This window comes from Ranitomeya variabilis, chromosome 4 (genome assembly GCF_051348905.1).
Source record: "Ranitomeya variabilis isolate aRanVar5 chromosome 4, aRanVar5.hap1, whole genome shotgun sequence".
NCBI lineage: Eukaryota > Metazoa > Chordata > Amphibia > Anura > Dendrobatidae > Ranitomeya > Ranitomeya variabilis.
Window position 1 is genome coordinate 188857854 of NC_135235.1, and position 17961 is coordinate 188875814.

Sequence of the window (17961 nt, forward strand, 5' to 3'; positions counted from 1 at the left end):
GAGGAACGTGGAAGTCTGCAGAATACAAAAATCCAGCTCATAGGGCAGTGGTAACTGGGTTGACCATATATCTACTCCTAACGCCAACACTAGAAGTAGCCGGGGATCATTCCTACGTTGATTCTAGATGACACGCGCCAGCCGGAGAATCTAGCTACCCCTAGTAGAGGAAAACAAAGACCTTTCTTGCCTCCAGAGAAGGGGACCCCAAAGCTGGATAGAAGCCCCCCACAAATAATGACGGTGAGGTAAGAGGAAATGACAAACACAGAAATGAACCAGGTTTAGCACAGAGAGGCCCGCTTACTGATAGCAGAATAAAGAAAGGTAACTTATATGGTCAACAAAAACCCTATCAAAATCCACACTGGAAATTCAAGAACCCCCGAACCGTCTAACGGTCCGGGGGGAGAACACCAGCCCCCTAGAGCTTCCAGCAAAGGTCAGGATATAGATTTGGAACAAGCTGGACAAAAATACAAAACCAAAACAAATAGCAAAAAGCAAAAGGCAGACTTAGCTGATATAACTGGAACCAGGATCAGTAGACAAGAGCACAGCAGACTAGCTCTGATAACTACGTTGCCAGGCATTGAACTGAAGGTCCAGGGAGCTTATATAGCAACACCCCTAACTAACGACCCAGGTGCGGATAAAAGGAATGACAGAAAAACCAGAGTCAAAAAAACTAGTAACCACTAGAGGGAGCAAAAAGCAAATTCACAACAGTACCCCCCCCCCTTAGTGAGGGGTCACCGAACCCTCACCACGACCACCAGGGCGATCAGGATGAGCGGCATGAAAGGCACGAACTAAATCGGCCGCATGAACATCAGAGGCGACCACCCAGGAATTATCCTCCTGACCATAGCCCTTCCACTTCACCAGGTACTGAAGCCTCCGCCTGGAGAGGCGAGAATCCAAGATCTTTTCCACCACGTACTCCAACTCGCCCTCAACCAACACCGGAGCAGGAGGCTCAGCAGAAGGAACTACAGGCACAATGTACCGCCGCAACAAGGACCTATGAAATACATTGTGAATAGCAAACGACACAGGAAGATCCAGACGAAAAGATACAGGATTAAGGATTTCCAATATCTTGTAAGGCCCAATAAAACGAGGTTTAAATTTGGGAGAGGAGACCTTCATAGGAACAAAGCGGGAAGAAAGCCACACCAAATCCCCAACGCGTAGTCGGGGACCCACACCGCGGCGGCGGTTGGCAAAGCGCTGAGCCTTCTCCTGTGACAACTTCAAGTTGTCCACCACATGATTCCAGATCTGCTGCAACCTATCCACCACAGAATCCATCCCAGGACAGTCAGAAGGCTCCACATGACCCGAAGAAAAGCGAGGATGGAAACCAGAGTTGCAGAAAAAAGGCGAAACCAAGGTGGCGGAACTAGCCCGATTATTAAGGGCAAACTCAGCCAACGGCAAGAATGTCACCCAATCGTCCTGATCAGCAGAGACAAAACACCTCAAATAAGCCTCCAAAGTCTGATTGGTTCGCTCCGTCTGCCCATTAGTCTGAGGATGGAAAGCAGACGAAAACGACAAATCAATGCCCATCCTACTACAAAAGGATCGCCAGAACCTGGAAACGAACTGGGATCCTCTGTCTGACACAATATTCTCAGGGATGCCGTGCAAACGAACCACGTTCTGGAAAAACACAGGAACCAGATCGGAAGAGGAAGGCAGCTTAGGCAAAGGAACCAAATGGACCATCTTGGAGAAGCGATCACATATCACCCAGATAACGGACATGCCCTGAGATAGCGGAAGATCAGAAATGAAATCCATGGAGATATGTGTCCAAGGTCTCTTCGGGACAGGCAAGGGCAAGAGCAAACCGCTGGCACGAGAACAGCAAGGCTTAGCTCGAGCACAAGTCCCACAGGACTGCACAAATCACCGCACATCCCTTGACAAGGAAGGCCACCAAAAGGACCTGGCCACCAGATCTCTGGTGCCAAAAATTCCCGGGTGACCTGCCAACACCGAGGAATGAACCTCGGAAATGACTCTGCTGGTCCACTTATCCGGGACAAACAGTCTGTCAGGTGGACAAGACTCAGGCCTATCAGCCTGAAATCTCTGCAACACACGTCGCAGATCCGGAGAAATAGCTGACAAGATAACTCCATCTTTAAGAATACCAACAGGATCAGCGACTCCAGGAGCATCAGGCACAAAGCTCCTAGAAAGAGCATCGGCCTTCACATTCTTTGAACCTGGTAAATACGAGACAACAAAATCAAAGCGGGAGAAAAACAATGACCAGCGGGCCTGTCTCGGATTAAGGCGTTTAGCAGACTCGAGATACATCAGATTTTTGTGATCAGTCAAGACCACCACACGATGCTTAGCACCCTCGAGCCAATGACGCCACTCCTCAAATGCCCATTTCATGGCCAACAACTCCCGATTGCCCACATCATAATTTCGCTCGGCAGGCGAAAACTTCCTAGAGAAAAAGGCACAAGGTTTCATAACAGAGCAACCAGGGCCTCTCTGCGACAAAACGGCCCCTGCCCCAATCTCCGAAGCATCCACCTCAACCTGAAAGGGAAGTGAGACGTCAGGCTGGCACAAAACAGGCGCCGAAGTAAACCGGCGTTTCAACTCCTGGAAAGCCTCCACGGCAGCAGGAGCCCAGTTAGCTACATCGGAGCCCTTCTTGGTCATATCCGTCAAAGGTTTCACAATGCTAGAAAAATTAGCGATAAAACGATGGTAGAAGTTAGCGAAGCCCAAGAACTTCTGAAGACTCTTAACTGACGAGGGCTGAGTCCAATCAAGAATAGCTCGGACCTTGACTGGGTCCATCTCCACCGCAGAAGGGGAAAAAATGAACCCCAAAAAGGGAACCTTCTGTACACCAAAGAGACACTTTGAGCCCTTGACAAACAAAGAATTTTCACGCAAAATTTTAAAGACCAACCTGACCTGCTCCACATGCGAATCCCAATTATCAGAAAAAACCAAAATATCATCCAGATAAACAATCAAAAATTTATCCAGATACTTCCGGAAAATGTCATGCATAAAGGACTGAAAAACTGAAGGCGCATTGGAGAGCCCAAAAGGCATCACCAAGTACTCAAAATGACCTTCGGGCGTATTGAATGCGGTTTTCCATTCATCACCTTGCTTAATGCGCACAAGGTTGTACGCACCACGAAGGTCTATCTTGGTGAACCACTTGGCACCCTTAATCCGGGCAAACAAGTCAGACAACAGCGGTAAAGGATACTGAAATTTGACAGTGATCTTATTCAAAAGCCGATAATCAATACAAGGTCTCAAAGATCCGTCCTTTTTTGCCACAAAAAAGAATCCCGCACCAAGAGGGGAAGAAGACGGACGAATATGTCCTTTTTCCAGAGACTCCTTGATATATGAACGCATAGCGGTATGTTCAGGTACCGACAGATTAAACAGTCTTCCCTTAGGAAATTTACTGCCTGGGATCAAATCTATAGCACAGTTACAGTCCCTATGAGGAGGCAGTGCACTGGACTCAGACTCACTGAAGACATCCTGATAATCAGACAAATACTCCGGAACTTCCGAAGGCGTAGAAGAAGCAATAGACACAGGCAGGGAATCCTCATGAATACCACGACAGCCCCAACTTGAGACTGACATAGCCTTCCAGTCCAGGACTGGATTATGGGTCTGTAACCATGGCAGCCCTAAAACAACCAAATCATGCATTTTATGTAAAACCAGGAAACGTATCACCTCGCGGTGTTCAGGAGTCATGCACATGGTAACCTGAGTCCAATACTGCGGTTTATTTGCTGCCAATGGTGTAGCATCAATACCCCTAAGAGGAATAGGATTTTCTAATGGTTCAAGAGTAAATCCACAGCGCTTAGCAAATGAGAGATCCATGAGACTCAGGGCAGCACCTGAATCTACAAACGCCATGACAGGATAAGATGACAGTGAGCAAATCAAAGTTACAGACAGAATAAATTTAGGTTGCAAATTACCAACGGTGACAGGACTAACAACCTTAGCTATACGTTTAGAGCATGCTGAGATAACATGTGTAGAATCACCACAGTAGTAGCACAAGCCATTCCGGCGTCTATGAATTTTCCGCTCATTTCTAGTCAGGATTCTATCACATTGCATTAAATCAGGTGTCTGTTCAGACAACACCATGAGGGAATTTGCGGTTTTGCGCTCCCGCAACCGCCGGTCAATTTGAATAGCCAGTGCCATAGTATCATTCAGGCCTGTGGGAATGGGAAAACCCACCATAACATTCTTAATGGCTTCAGAAAGGCCATTTCTAAAATTAGCGGCCAGTGCACACTCGTTCCAATGTGTCAGCACGGACCATTTCCGAAATTTTTGGCAATACACTTCAGCCTCGTCCTGCCCCTGAGACATAGCCAGCAAGGCCTTTTCAGCCTGAATCTCAAGATTGGGTTCCTCATAAAGTAAACCGAGCGCCAGAAAAAACGCATCAAGATCAGCCAATGCCGGATCTCCTGGCGCCAGCGAAAAAGCCCAATCCTGAGGGTCGCCCCGTAAGAACGAAATAACAATTTTTACTTGCTGAGCAGAATCTCCAGATGAACAGGGTCTCAGGGACAAAAACAATTTACAATTATTCACGAAATTCCTAAACTTAAACCTGTCTCCGGAAAACAGTTCAGGAATCGGTATTTTAGGTTCTGACCTAGGATTTCTGATAACATTGTCTTGTATGCCCTGCACACGAGTAGCCAGCTGGTCCACACTTGTAATCAAGGTCTGGACATTCATGTCTGCAGCAAGCATAGCCACTCTGAGGTAAAGGGGAAGGAGAAAGAAAAAAAAAAAACTCAGAATCTTCTTTCTTATAATCCCTCTTCTGCAATGCATTAAACATTTAATACTGGCCTGGCAAACTGTTATGACCCCAATGGCGAGGGTCTCAGAGGAACGTGGAAGTCTGCAGAATACAAAAATCCAGCTCATAGGGCAGTGGTAACTGGGTTGACCATATATCTACTCCTAACGCCAACACTAGAAGTAGCCGGGGATCATTCCTACGTTGATTCTAGATGACACGCGCCAGCCGGAGAATCTAGCTACCCCTAGTAGAGGAAAACAAAGACCTTTCTTGCCTCCAGAGAAGGGGACCCCAAAGCTGGATAGAAGCCCCCCACAAATAATGACGGTGAGGTAAGAGGAAATGACAAACACAGAAATGAACCAGGTTTAGCACAGAGAGGCCCGCTTACTGATAGCAGAATAAAGAAAGGTAACTTATATGGTCAACAAAAACCCTATCAAAATCCACACTGGAAATTCAAGAACCCCCGAACCGTCTAACGGTCCGGGGGGAGAACACCAGCCCCCTAGAGCTTCCAGCAAAGGTCAGGATATAGATTTGGAACAAGCTGGACAAAAATACAAAACCAAAACAAATAGCAAAAAGCAAAAGGCAGACTTAGCTGATATAACTGGAACCAGGATCAGTAGACAAGAGCACAGCAGACTAGCTCTGATAACTACGTTGCCAGGCATTGAACTGAAGGTCCAGGGAGCTTATATAGCAACACCCCTAACTAACGACCCAGGTGCGGATAAAAGGAATGACAGAAAAACCAGAGTCAAAAAAACTAGTAACCACTAGAGGGAGCAAAAAGCAAATTCACAACAGAGAAGGACCGATTCCAGACCTTGGGGAACCTGAGGAAGCAGTGGACTGAGTCTGGTGTGGAAACATCCAGAGCCACCGTGCACAGGCGTGTGCAGGAAATGGGCTTCAGGTGCCGCATTCCCCAGGTAAAGCCACTTTTGAACCATAAACAGCGGCAGAAGCGCCTGACCTGGGCTACAGAGAAGCAGCACTGGACTGTTGCTAAGTGGTCCCAAGTACTTTTTTCTGATGAAAGCAAATTTTGCATGTCATTCGGAAATCAAGGTGCCAGAGTCTGGAGGAAGACTGGGGAGAAGGAAATGCCAAAATGCCTGAAGTCCAGTGTCAAGTACCCAGTCAGTGATGGTGTGGGGTGCCATGTCAGCTGCTGGTGTTGGTCCACTGTGTTTCATCAAGGGCAGGGTCAATGCAGCTAGCTATCAGGAGATTTTGGAGCACTTCATGCTTCCTGGCACCTGCTCACAGTGCCAAAACCACTGGTAAATGGTTTACTGACCATGGTATTACTGTGCTCAATTGGCCTGCCAACTCTCCTGACCTGAACCCCATAGAGAATCTGTGGGATATTGTGAAGAGAAAGTTGAGAGACGCAAGACCCAACACTCTGGATGAGCTTAAGGCCGCTATTGAAGCATCCTGGGCCTCCATAACATCTCAGCAGTGTCACAGGCTGATTGCCTCCATGCCACGCCGCATTGAAGCAGTCATTTCTGCCAAAGGATTCCCAACCAAGTATTGAGTGCATAACTGAACATTATTATTTGATGTTTTTTTTGTTTGTTATTAAAAAACACTTTTATTTGATTGGACGGTTGAAATATGCTAATTTATTGAGACAGGTTTTTTGGGTTATCAGGAGTTGTAGGCCAAAATCATCAGTATTAAAACAATAAAAGACCTGACAAATTTCAGTTGGTGGATAATGAATCTATAATATATGAAAGTTTAATTGTAATCATTACATTATGGTAAATAATTAAATTTAACACTATATGCTAATTTTTTGAGAAGGACCTGTATACACTGAGGCTAAACATAAGTGAAAGATCGAGTTTCAGTCAAATTTCCTGAAATTCACAAGATGGTCCAGTCATGTTGGCGAAATGTGAATGTGATTAACTCCATTCTCAGCTCTGTGCAGGCTTGGACTGGCCTACAGGAGTAAAAGAGAATCCTCTGGTGGGCCACCACGCTCTTATGTGAGCAGTACTCGGCATAACATACCTGAATAACTATGTACAGAGGCGGCATCTTATTCATTTACCAATCTACTCAGTTCATTGCTATATAAATCTGTGTCACATTTGCATGAAGCTGAAAAGTGGGTCCCTGGAGTTGGTTATCGGTGGGCCCTTGGCACCCCAGGCTCTGTGTACTCATCCATACTGTGTACCCGTGCATGAGCTATCTCCAAAATGGACCAGAATACTGCATGCTGCAATTTTTTTTCTATGCAGATGATCAGTCCAAGTAGAAAAACCTCATGTGCACTAATCAGGTTAAAGGGAATCGGTCACCTCATTTTTGGCCTATAAGCTGCGTCCACCAACATTAAGGGCTTGTCTACAGAATTCAGTAATGCTGTAGATAAGCCCCGATGTAACCTGAAAGATAAGAAAAATAAATTAGATTATACTTACCTGGGGGGGTGGTCCGGTGTGGTCCAGGTCCGATGGGTGTTGCATGTCCGGGCCTGGTGCCTCCCATCTTCATGCGATGACGTCCTCTTCCTTGCTTCTGTCACGGCTCCTGGGCAGGCGTAATTCTCTGCCCTGTTGAGGGCAGAGCAAAGTACTGCAGTGCTCAGGCACCGGGAAAGGTCAAAAAGGCCCAGCGCCTGCGCACTGCAGTACTTTGCTCTGCCCTCAACAGGGCAAATCACCACGCCTGCACCAGAGCCGCGACAGAAGCAAGGAAGAGGGCGTCATCACATGAAGATGGGAGGCGTCGGACCCGAACCTGTGACACCCATCATACCGGACCGCATCAGGACCACCCCTGGGTGAGTATAATATAACTCATTTTTCTTATCTTTCAGATTACATTGGGGGCTTATCTACAGCATTACAGAATGCTGTAGATAAGCGACTAATGGCGGTGGCTGCTGCTTATATGCGAAAAATGAGATGACAGATTCCCTTTAATGCCCCTCATTGTACCTCATCCACAAAATGATTTCCCACATACCCTATTCACAGCATGATGGCCCAATAGTTCCCTATATACAGTAGCATGGCCCATAGCCCCCTACATACAGTATGATACCTCATAGGCTCCCATACACAGTGTAATATCCCCCCACACACCCATATACTGAGTATGGATACACGTCACTCCGTTTTTACAAAAGGTGCCCAGATAGGGTATCACTCTTTATAAAAAATGAAATCTGGCACTCTTGTATGTAGAATGTAGTGAGAATGTAAACTGTATATGCAAAGGATTTGTTCTTTGTCTATCTGCAAAATATCCGGACCACAATCAGGATATAAAGATATTATTTAAAAGACCCAACTTTATTTTGGATTAATTTCACTAAATACTGATATTATTGTTTCTGAAACTTGTACTACATCTTTCCCCACCTTCTTTATCTTTTGTATACCCATTTCTCATTTTTCGAATTAAATATACAAATATATATATATAATATATAAATATATTCTAGGGTGGCCATCCAGATTAAAAGATTCACTCTCAAGTTATGAGCACTTTATGCCACTCTATAAAAAGAACTAAAAAGTGATACTAAAAGGGCAGCAATAGAACTATTCATAGTAGAAAGAAAAATAAATACAGTAAATAAAAATATATATATATACATATTTAAATTTGTATGTAGGCCTGGGTGTACAATGTCTCACACACCTGTTACTTGAAACTCTTCATCGTTAATTGATTCCACCCTGATGTGCATCCGGCCACGACGTTCAGTATGGTCGACCCCGCAGAGGCTAGGTACACTCTGAACACAACGCTTGTGTACATTCATCTCACAGCCTGCAGAAAGACAACATACTGTATTATACATGCAAACCTTTACTGACCTATGAATATTAAATCAATATTTCAGTTTCAGCAAAAAGCAACAACTTTTGAATGATGCAATAAAAATTTGTACAATCGTCTTATATATTTTCAGGATCAATGATTCACATCTATTTTTGCTATTGTTGTATGGGATCCTTCATTGTTTATTTCCAAGGGATATATCTTTGCCTTTGTTATATACAGTATACAGAGGAATAACTCATTAATAAAGCCCCACTGACATGTCCGATTTTTGTCTATGTGTTCTATCATTTTTTATTGACTTTCAGTATTGCTATCCCAGTAAATAAATCAGTAGCGCTAGTATTCCAGTCCTCTTCCTCTTTGAAGAAGATATTTGCATATTTAAATTACCAAAGGAGCATCACATGACTTATAAGTCTCCTTATGCCAGCTTGGCACTCTCCACTAGGAGAAACCTTCCCCCTGTCATAGGCCTCTCACTCAGCCAAATAAGGCCTACTGCTTTGCGCTGATGGAGGGCTTGACTTCTTTTTCCCGCACTCCTGATTTGTTTTGCGAACCCGTGCTGCCAGCCTTGACCTTTAACCTTCTGACTACACATTCGTTTTGCTATTTGTATTTTGCTTCTGACCGTCAATTACCTTCTGCAGACCTGGGGATTGGCCTGGATTGGGGCCTGGTGTCAACGGGCAGCCCAGCTTATCCTCACCATCAGAGACCCTAGTAAAGACCCAGTATACAGTTAGTTACGCACCTTCAGGGTAAGCCCAGCGGGTGGGGCAGAGGGTCCACACCCACCAGTGTTATATCATAAATACAATATTCAGAGGTAACTAAGGGGGGCAAAAGACCAAAAGTTAAATCTTCTTTTCATGTGACTTTTTGGAATAAGTTGTTGTGTAGTTTTGATCATTGTCTGTCTTACATCCTGCATTTTTCACATTTTCTCCTATTTTGGCCCAATTTCTTAGTTTCAGTTTTCTCTAACCTACTGGATGAAGACTAGCTGCTATGCTGTCTCCTATACGCAGTACACACAGACATGAGTGATTCCTGGTCTCCTGTCTCTATGTTACAAATGTTTAGATGCAGCAGCATGGAGGACATTATAAAGCAGTACTATGCAGAGAAACTGTGAATCCAGCTCTGGAGTGAGATAGAACAACTACAAGGAGCACTATGGGTATGTGTGTGCCTGTGTCTCTGCCTTGTCTCCCACTGCATTTCTCTTTTCTCCCTTTCCATCTCCATAGAATTTAGTAGGAAGACATAATCTGATCCCTCAGTGTAATGGCAGTCCATCCTGTTTTGACCTATGTACATTTTATCAGATTTTCACAGTTAATGTTAAGGCGAAAAGAGGGTGAGGTGGCTCATAAGTGAAGAAAGAAGCGTACTGCTCTGATAAGATATACATTGTATTACAAGGTTTCTTACGTTCATGCAAAGTATATATACTGTAGCAGCATTAGGTGATCAAACGATTAAAAGTTCAAGTCCCCTAAGGGGACAAAAAATAAAGTAAAAAGCAAGAAATAAAGTTTACATTTTTAAAAAAATCAAATCAGTCATATTTTCAGCATTAAAAAAAATACAATGATGGTAAGACGGTAGTAAGATGGTAAGTTGATGTGTTTTTTGATAAATATAATCAGGGTATCATATTATAAGATACTGAGAGTCTTGATAGTGCAATAAAAAATTCTTCAGAAAAGGGAAACCACAAAACATGCAGAAACCCATATAATTTATTTGTATGTATGTTTTATTGTTTTTTTTTTGCTTTAAAGTGAAATATAAAATGAAATGCTATTTCACGTCTGCCATAAGAGCACATTCTAAAGTTTCAGGATAAAAGGCACAAAGCAAGGGTAGGAAAGGATCTTAAAGCAAAGAGCCTGTATGTACAAAAGGAGTTTGTGGAGTGATCATAATGAAATCCACGTGTTGGCCATGAAAGAGTCAGGGATTGTGCACACATAACGCAGCTAATAGTATCGATGTGTGTTTTCACAGTATCATGAGTGTGAGAGTATTGGCTCCTGCTCTGCTGCGAGCGGGATCCGAGTGTCAGTGCCCTGTGCTCCGATCCCCCCGCATGAGGGATCGGGGCTAGGTGCAGAGGAGACGGAGAAAGTAAAGGCCAGGATCCCCACTCCCTAGGAGGCACTGTGCCTCTACAGCAGGAACTGCACTGATAGTAGCATTAAAACTATTACAAAGAGTACAAAATACACATATTAGGTTTCTCTGCATTCGTAAAAGTCCGATCTATCAAAATCTAAAGTAAATTAATCTGAACGGTAAACAGCGAGAACAAAATTCAAAACGCCAGAATTTCATTTTTTGGGACCATCGCAACATTACAATAAAATCCAGTAAGAAGAAATCAAAATGTTGTATCTGCCCCAAGATCTTATCAGTAAAAACTTCAGCTCAAGACGCAAAAAAAAATATGCCCTCACCCAGCCCCAGATCCGGAAAAATGAAAACATTAAGTGTCTCCGAAAATGACGACAAAAGCAAATTGTATTTTTTCTTTATAAATTTCAATTATTTTTTCTCTTAAATGAAAAAAAAACTACCGTATTCTTGGTTTCGGCGTACTCATAATGACCTAGTGAACTTTTTAAATAAAAAATTAAAAAACCATTTGTGGAATTGCACTTTTTTTGCAATTTCAAATACATTTTGTGGTAAAATTATTGGTGTCATTCAAAAATACAACTTGTCGCGCAAAATACAACCCCTCATATGGATATGTGGACAGAAAAATAAAAGTTATGGCTCTAAGAAGAAGGTGGAGGAACAAAAAATAAAAAAATCACAGGGGTGAAGCAGTTAATATCCTTGTAATATCCAGATAATATCTGCATGACCCCTTCTCGACTCCAAAACCTGACTTACACCGCACAGAATGAACGACAGCTGGAATACCTCTCAATCCTTATGAACGAGACCAATTTATTTGGCAGCGGAATGTGCAAGAGATGGAGGAATGTCAACACTTACTGCAAGAACTCTTGCCCATAGAATGGCAAGCTAAAAGAGAGGGGGAGTGTAAGGAGGAAAACCGGGCCGTAAGTACCTGTACTGCGCCAGGTCCGGAACTGTCGAGGCTGCGTCCCTGGGAAACAATAGAGAACCAGACAGACCTGGTGACCCGGAAGCACAGGGCGTGGCAAAACCTGTAGCGCGCACGGCAACAGTCAGTTTGGGCAGAAAGCAGCAGTGCACAGCAGGTTGAGCACCATGCTCCGCCCCCGAGCATCGGCGCTGCGTCGAGCCATATTTGCCGGCTCCCATCATCACAAGCGGAGCCATAAGAGGGAGCGGTGCCATGAGCTCAGCAACTGTGAGTACCGCGCATGTGCGGAGGAGAGAAAACCGAGAACCGGACATATGCTTGCAACCCTCCCTGCCAGTTGCCGTACGCCAGGCCACATTTGACTCTGGAAGTGCCGCTGCCTTGTTGGATTTGCCAACACAAGTTTATGGAATAGGGGCTCAGTGGAAGGTACCGGAGACCGACTGCTGCCGCCAGAAGATAGATAGATGGACTTCTTCCTGGCCATTGCCGGTGCTACAACCCCTGCGGGATCATCTGCGGTGGAGGAGCATAAAGGATAACTGGACTATTGCTATTTCACATTTGTTGCTCATTTCATTTCCCTTGCAAGGAGTTTACTAGTCTGTTCGATTAAACTGTTAAACTTGTTAACCCTTGCTCTGCCTCATGTCCGTCACTGCATCCCTGCAACCTGCTTACATGTGTGCTATGTGTTTGTATACATATGTGTGTGTGTATGCTCTGCATATACATGCGTGTGTGCTATATGTTTGTGTGTGCTTGGTATATATATATATATGTGTGTGTGCTATGTGTGTATATGTAGTGACCAGGAAAGCCATTACTAATGTATGTTATATATCATATGGTAAGTGTGTTCTCTATTACTTACATGATTACACTTGTGACACCGGCTCCTCGTCTTGCCTTGGGAGGAGGTAAAGTATTTAATTCTTTGCTGCCCTCTCTTGCCTTGTTTTGGTATTACAACTTGTAGTACTATGCTGCCCTCTTCTGCCTTAGTTTGGCATTGTAACATGTTTTTCTGATTTGAAGATAAGCGGCAGTTGGAGGTGGTGCGTGCAGGACAAACAGCACTTTATGGACGGTTTTGGTGGGGAGAGGAGGTAGAACATTGGGGCTCCTGGATTGGGACAAGCGGGGTGTACAAATAGCACCCTATTAGGAGTGCCCCGCATATTACAGCAACAGAGTGCTGAGATAAGAGAAAGAACTGCTCAGCAGATTCCCTGGATACTCCGATCTAATTTAGGTCAGTTTGCATGACAACACAGTTAGTCAAATGAAAAGTTACCACCATCCTCCCAAGGCCAGGACAGAGAAAAGGCTTTGACCATCGCAATTGCAAGAAAAATGTTATTGGCTACCCATGACTGTTATATTGAAAAATATAATGATTGTTACAAGTCTTCAATAAAGTTCATCTTTCAAGTTTGCACGAGACCCCGGTGTATGCTTCTTTCATCCGCGACCTCATCTCTTGCAGGCATCAACATAACTCACTGTTACAGCTAGCGGAACGCACCGAATAAATAGAGATGTTTTTATTGATATTGGTGCGTTCACAGCCCGGGGTCCACCGTGCAGGAGTACCTGCTGCTAGCAACGGCGGCACGATATGGTGGTATGGACTAACTCAGTTACTTTACCGAGTAGTCGTGAAAGAAAAGCACTGTGCCCTGTTAGGCTTCACAGAGGCACAGGATAACTGCCCACACAGAGAGCAGTCAGTGGTCACGCATGCACACAAAACTCCTCGCCGGAGGTGCCAGTATTCTAGGGGCTTATTTCAGCCGGGTCCCTGAACACATACTCTCGTGACCACACTGGCGCAAAGCACTTAACAAAGAAGAATACTAGCGCATGACCGTGCGGTCATGCGAACCTTAAATAGCTGCAGCACGTACAGGACCTTCCTAGAAGGACCAATGAGAAACTACACCAGAGCGTGAGCACCTACAGGACCTTCCTGAAGGAGCCAATGACCTTAGCTGCAGTATCAGATCATGTGACCCTCGATCTCCACTGAGAGATCTTAATCTGGGCATGCTCAGAACGAGCAAAGCAGGACTTAGACCCAGAAGGGTCTGCTCGCCGCAGCCCAGCACTGACTTCAATGGCAGAAGCAGGAAAGGCAGCAGTAACTGTTAGCACAGAGTCAGACTGAGCGAGACGCTGGGACCGACATCTCCGCTGAGCAGGCTCCACTGCGGCAGGAGAATGGGAGACCGCAGCAGAGATGGACCGAGATTCCCCCTGTGCAGAGGAGGGAACTCGACCCCTAACATTACCCCCATCCTAGGGCCCCCCCTCCTTGGGCCTCACTATGTTCGAAGGCAGCAATGAGCTGCGGGGCCCGAATGCGCTCAGCAGGCTCCCAGGACCTATCCTCAGGACCGTAACCCTTCCAGTCCACCAAATAAAAGTTTTTGCCACGAACCACCTTGTACCCCAAAATAGTGTTCACCTCGTAATCATCCGTAGACAAACCCGATGTCCCGGCAGATGACTCAGAAATCCGGGACATGTATACGGGCTTAAGGAGGGACACATGAAAGGTGTCGGTGATACCTAGGCGTGGAGGAAGAGCTAGACGGTAGACCACAGGATTAACCTGTCCGATGACCTTGAAGGGACCCAAGTAGCGAGGAGCAAACTTAGTGGACTCAACACGCAGCCTGATGTTACGGGCGGAGAGCCACACTAAATCGCCCGGAGCAAAGGTCGGAGCGGGTGGCCGATGTGTATCGGCGGAAGACCTCATTCTCTCCTTGGAGGCCCGAATGGCATCCTGAGTGTGGTCCCAAATGTCCCGCGCCTCCACAGCCAAGTCTGCCACCATGGAGTCGGCGGAAGACACGGGCATGGGCACAGGTACCCGCGGATGCTGACCATAATTAAGGAGGAATGGCGTCTGTCCAGTGGAGTCGGCTACAGCGTTGTTCAGTGTAAACTCTGCCCACGATAGCAAGGATGCCCAGTCATCCTGCCTGGCTGAGACAAAATGTCGCAGATAAGTGACCAAGATCTGGTTGGCCCTCTCTACCAACCCATTCGTCTCGGGATGATAAGTAGAAGAGAGATTTAACTCAATACTGAGAAGATGATAAAGCTCTCTCCAGAACCGAGACGCAAACTGGGGACCCCGGTCACTGACAATTTTGTCTGGCATACCGTGTAGGTAGAACATGTGTTTAATAAACAACGCTGCCAAGGCCCGTGCAGAAGGTAGCCGTGGAAGCGGCACCAAGTGCACCATTTTAGAAAAATAATCGGTGATAACCCAAATGATGGTACAGCCACGAGACTTAGGCAAACCCACCACAAAGTCCATCCCGACCATCTCCCAGGGCCTATCTGCCACCGGCAGAGGATATAATAACCCAGCTGGCTGTTGTCGAGAAGACTTATTTTTGGCGCAGGAGACACACGCCCGAACATAGTCTGCGACATCATGAGCCATATGCGTCCACCAGTATGTCCTCGCCAGTAACTCAGATGTTCCTTTTGGAAACAAAATGTCCACCCACCCTGGACGAGTGTGCCCAAGAGAGAATCTCCGGTCGCAAACCGGATGGTACAAAAGTGTTGCCCGGAGGCACAGACTCTAGCGAAACCGGGGCCTTAGTTCTCAGGCTCTCGGTGGGGACAATATGCCGAGGCTCCTCTTCCTCCTCCACAGATGACACAACGGAGCGAGAGAGAGCGTCGGCACGAATATTCTTATCCCCAGAAAGGAAACGGAGGGTGAAATGAAACCGGGAGAATAACAAGGACCATCTGACCTGGCGAGAATTTAACCGCTGGGCTGTCTGCAGGTACACCAAATTTTTGTGATCTGTGTAGACTTGGCAGGGAAAACGAGCTCCCTCCAAGAGATGTCCCCACTCCGAGAATGCCAACTTCATGGCTAGCAACTCCCTGTCCCCGATGAAATAATTCCTCTCTGCTGGTGAGAAGGTCTTAGAAAAGAAGAAGCAAGGATGCTTCCGACCTTGAGCATCCTTTTGGAAGAGGACTGCTCCAGCACCAACAGATGAGGCATCCACCTCCATGATAAATGGCCTATCTACATCGGGGCAATGTAGGATGGGAGCGCTAGCGAAGTGAGACTTTATGGAGTTAAAGGCCTTGGAGACCTCCACAGACCACAATTTGGGATTTGCTCCCTTCTTGGTGAGGGCAACCAAGGGAGCTACCAAAGTCGAGAAGTGCGGAATAAACTGACGATAATAATTTATGAACCCCATAAAGCGCTGCACCGCTTTAAGAGAATGGGGTTCCTGCCAGTCCATCACAGCCTGTTGTTTGGCAGGATCCATGGCCAATCCCTGGGCGGAGATGATATAGCCCAAGAAAGGTAAGGACTCCTGCTCAAACACACACTTCTCCAACTTGGCATAGAGGAAGTTTGCCCGTAGGAGGTCGAAGACTTTGCAAACATCTCTCCGGTGGGAGTCAATATCTGGAGAGTAGATGAGAATATCATCCAGATAGACTACGACCGAGGTGGTGAGCATATCCCGGAAGATGTTGTTCACAAAGTCTTGGAAAATGGCTGGGGCATTACAGAGCCCGAAGGGCATCACCAGATATTCATAGTGCCCATCTCTGGTGTTAAAAGCCGTCTTCCATTCGTCCCCCTCAAGGATGCGAATCAGGTTGTAAGCACCCCGCAGATCTAGTTTAGTAAACACGCTTGCTCCCCGAAGCCTATCGAAGAGCTCATATATCAAGGGCAAAGGGTACCTATTCTTAACGGTGATGGCGCTAAGACCCCTGTAGTCTATGCATGGACGCAGTTCCCCTTTCTTCTTCTGCACGAAGAAGAACCCAGCCCCAGCAGGTGACACTGACTTCCTGATGAACCCTCTTACCAGATTCTCTTGAATGTACTGAGACATTACCTCCATCTCCAGGAGAGATAATGGATAAACTGAACCCCGAGGAGGCTCAGCACCAGGCAAGAGATCAATAGGACAGTCATAGGGGAGATGGGGCGGAAGGGGCTCCGCCGCCTTTTTGGAGAACACGTCCGCATAAGACCAATACTGCTTGGGGAGAGAGGATAGATCTGCGGGTACCTCTGTAGTAGCAACCTGAACGCACTCCCTCTGACACCTACCCCCACAAGATTCACCCCATCCCAAAATTCTGCCTGAGGACCACTCGATATGAGGAGCGTGGCACCGTAACCAAGGTATCCCCAACAGGACCTCATCAATTCCCTCAGGAATGACAAGCAGAGATATAATCTCCTGATGGGATGGCGACATGGACAGAGTAAAAGGGATGGTCTGGTGTGTTATCTGTGAGGGCAGTGTCGACCCATTCACCACTCATACCGTCACTGGTTGAGCAAGCATAACCAGGGGTATTGCGTGACGTTGGGCGAAGGCAGAAGACATAAAATTGCCCTCCGCCCCAGAATCCAAGCAGAGCTCTACCGAGTGGGAGGATGAGCCAATAATAATTGTCCCCTTAAAGGACAATTTGGAGGCAAACGTCGCCGTGTCTAGTGTACCACTAGACGCTGACGTTTCCTCGACCGCTGAGAACATCTGGTGGCAAGATGTCCTGACTGCTGGCAAACATGACAAACCTGGAGTGCACAAGCAGTCCGGGACTTAGAACCCGCTCGTAACACTTCCATGGCCTCATGTGACTCAGGTACCATGACCGGAGATTCGAGAGGTTTGGCGAAGGTGGGAGCAAGCCGAAACCTCTGCCTACACTGGGCTCACTCTAACCTCCGCTCGTTAAAACGGAGGTCAATTCGAGTAGAGACCGATATTAACTCCTCCAGTGTGGCAGGAATCTCCCTAGTGGCCAGAGCGTCCTTAACGTGATCAGCCAGGCCCCTCCAAAATATGAGGATAAGGGCTTTATCCGACCACTCCAGCTCAGAAGCCAGAGTCCGAAATCGAATGGCAAAATGGCTGACCATGGACTCACCCTGAGTTAATGCCAGCAGTTGGAGCGCCGTGTCATGGGTGACTTGAGGTCCTAAAAAGACCTGTTTCAGAGTGCTCAGGAACTGCGGAGCACTCTGCACCACATGATCACCACGCTCCCACAGCGGCGTAGCCCACTCCAACGCCTTGTCCGACAAGAGAGACAGAATAAATCCCACCTTAGCCCGCTCAGTAGGGAAATGTGCAGCTAGGAGCTCGAGAAGAAT

The 17961-nt window shown here is 46.3% G+C and overlaps 1 protein-coding gene across 1 annotated transcript in view; it reads right to left on the reverse strand.

Annotated features, from left to right (window-relative positions):
- PRKCG (protein kinase C gamma) overlaps positions 1 to 17961 on the reverse strand; it is a 708823-nt gene that overhangs the window by 198694 nt on the left and 492168 nt on the right. The window contains exon 5 of the mRNA XM_077259484.1: positions 8543 to 8674. Within this exon, the coding sequence (XP_077115599.1) occupies positions 8543 to 8674 (132 nt within the window). The remainder of the gene's footprint in view (positions 1 to 8542; positions 8675 to 17961) is intronic.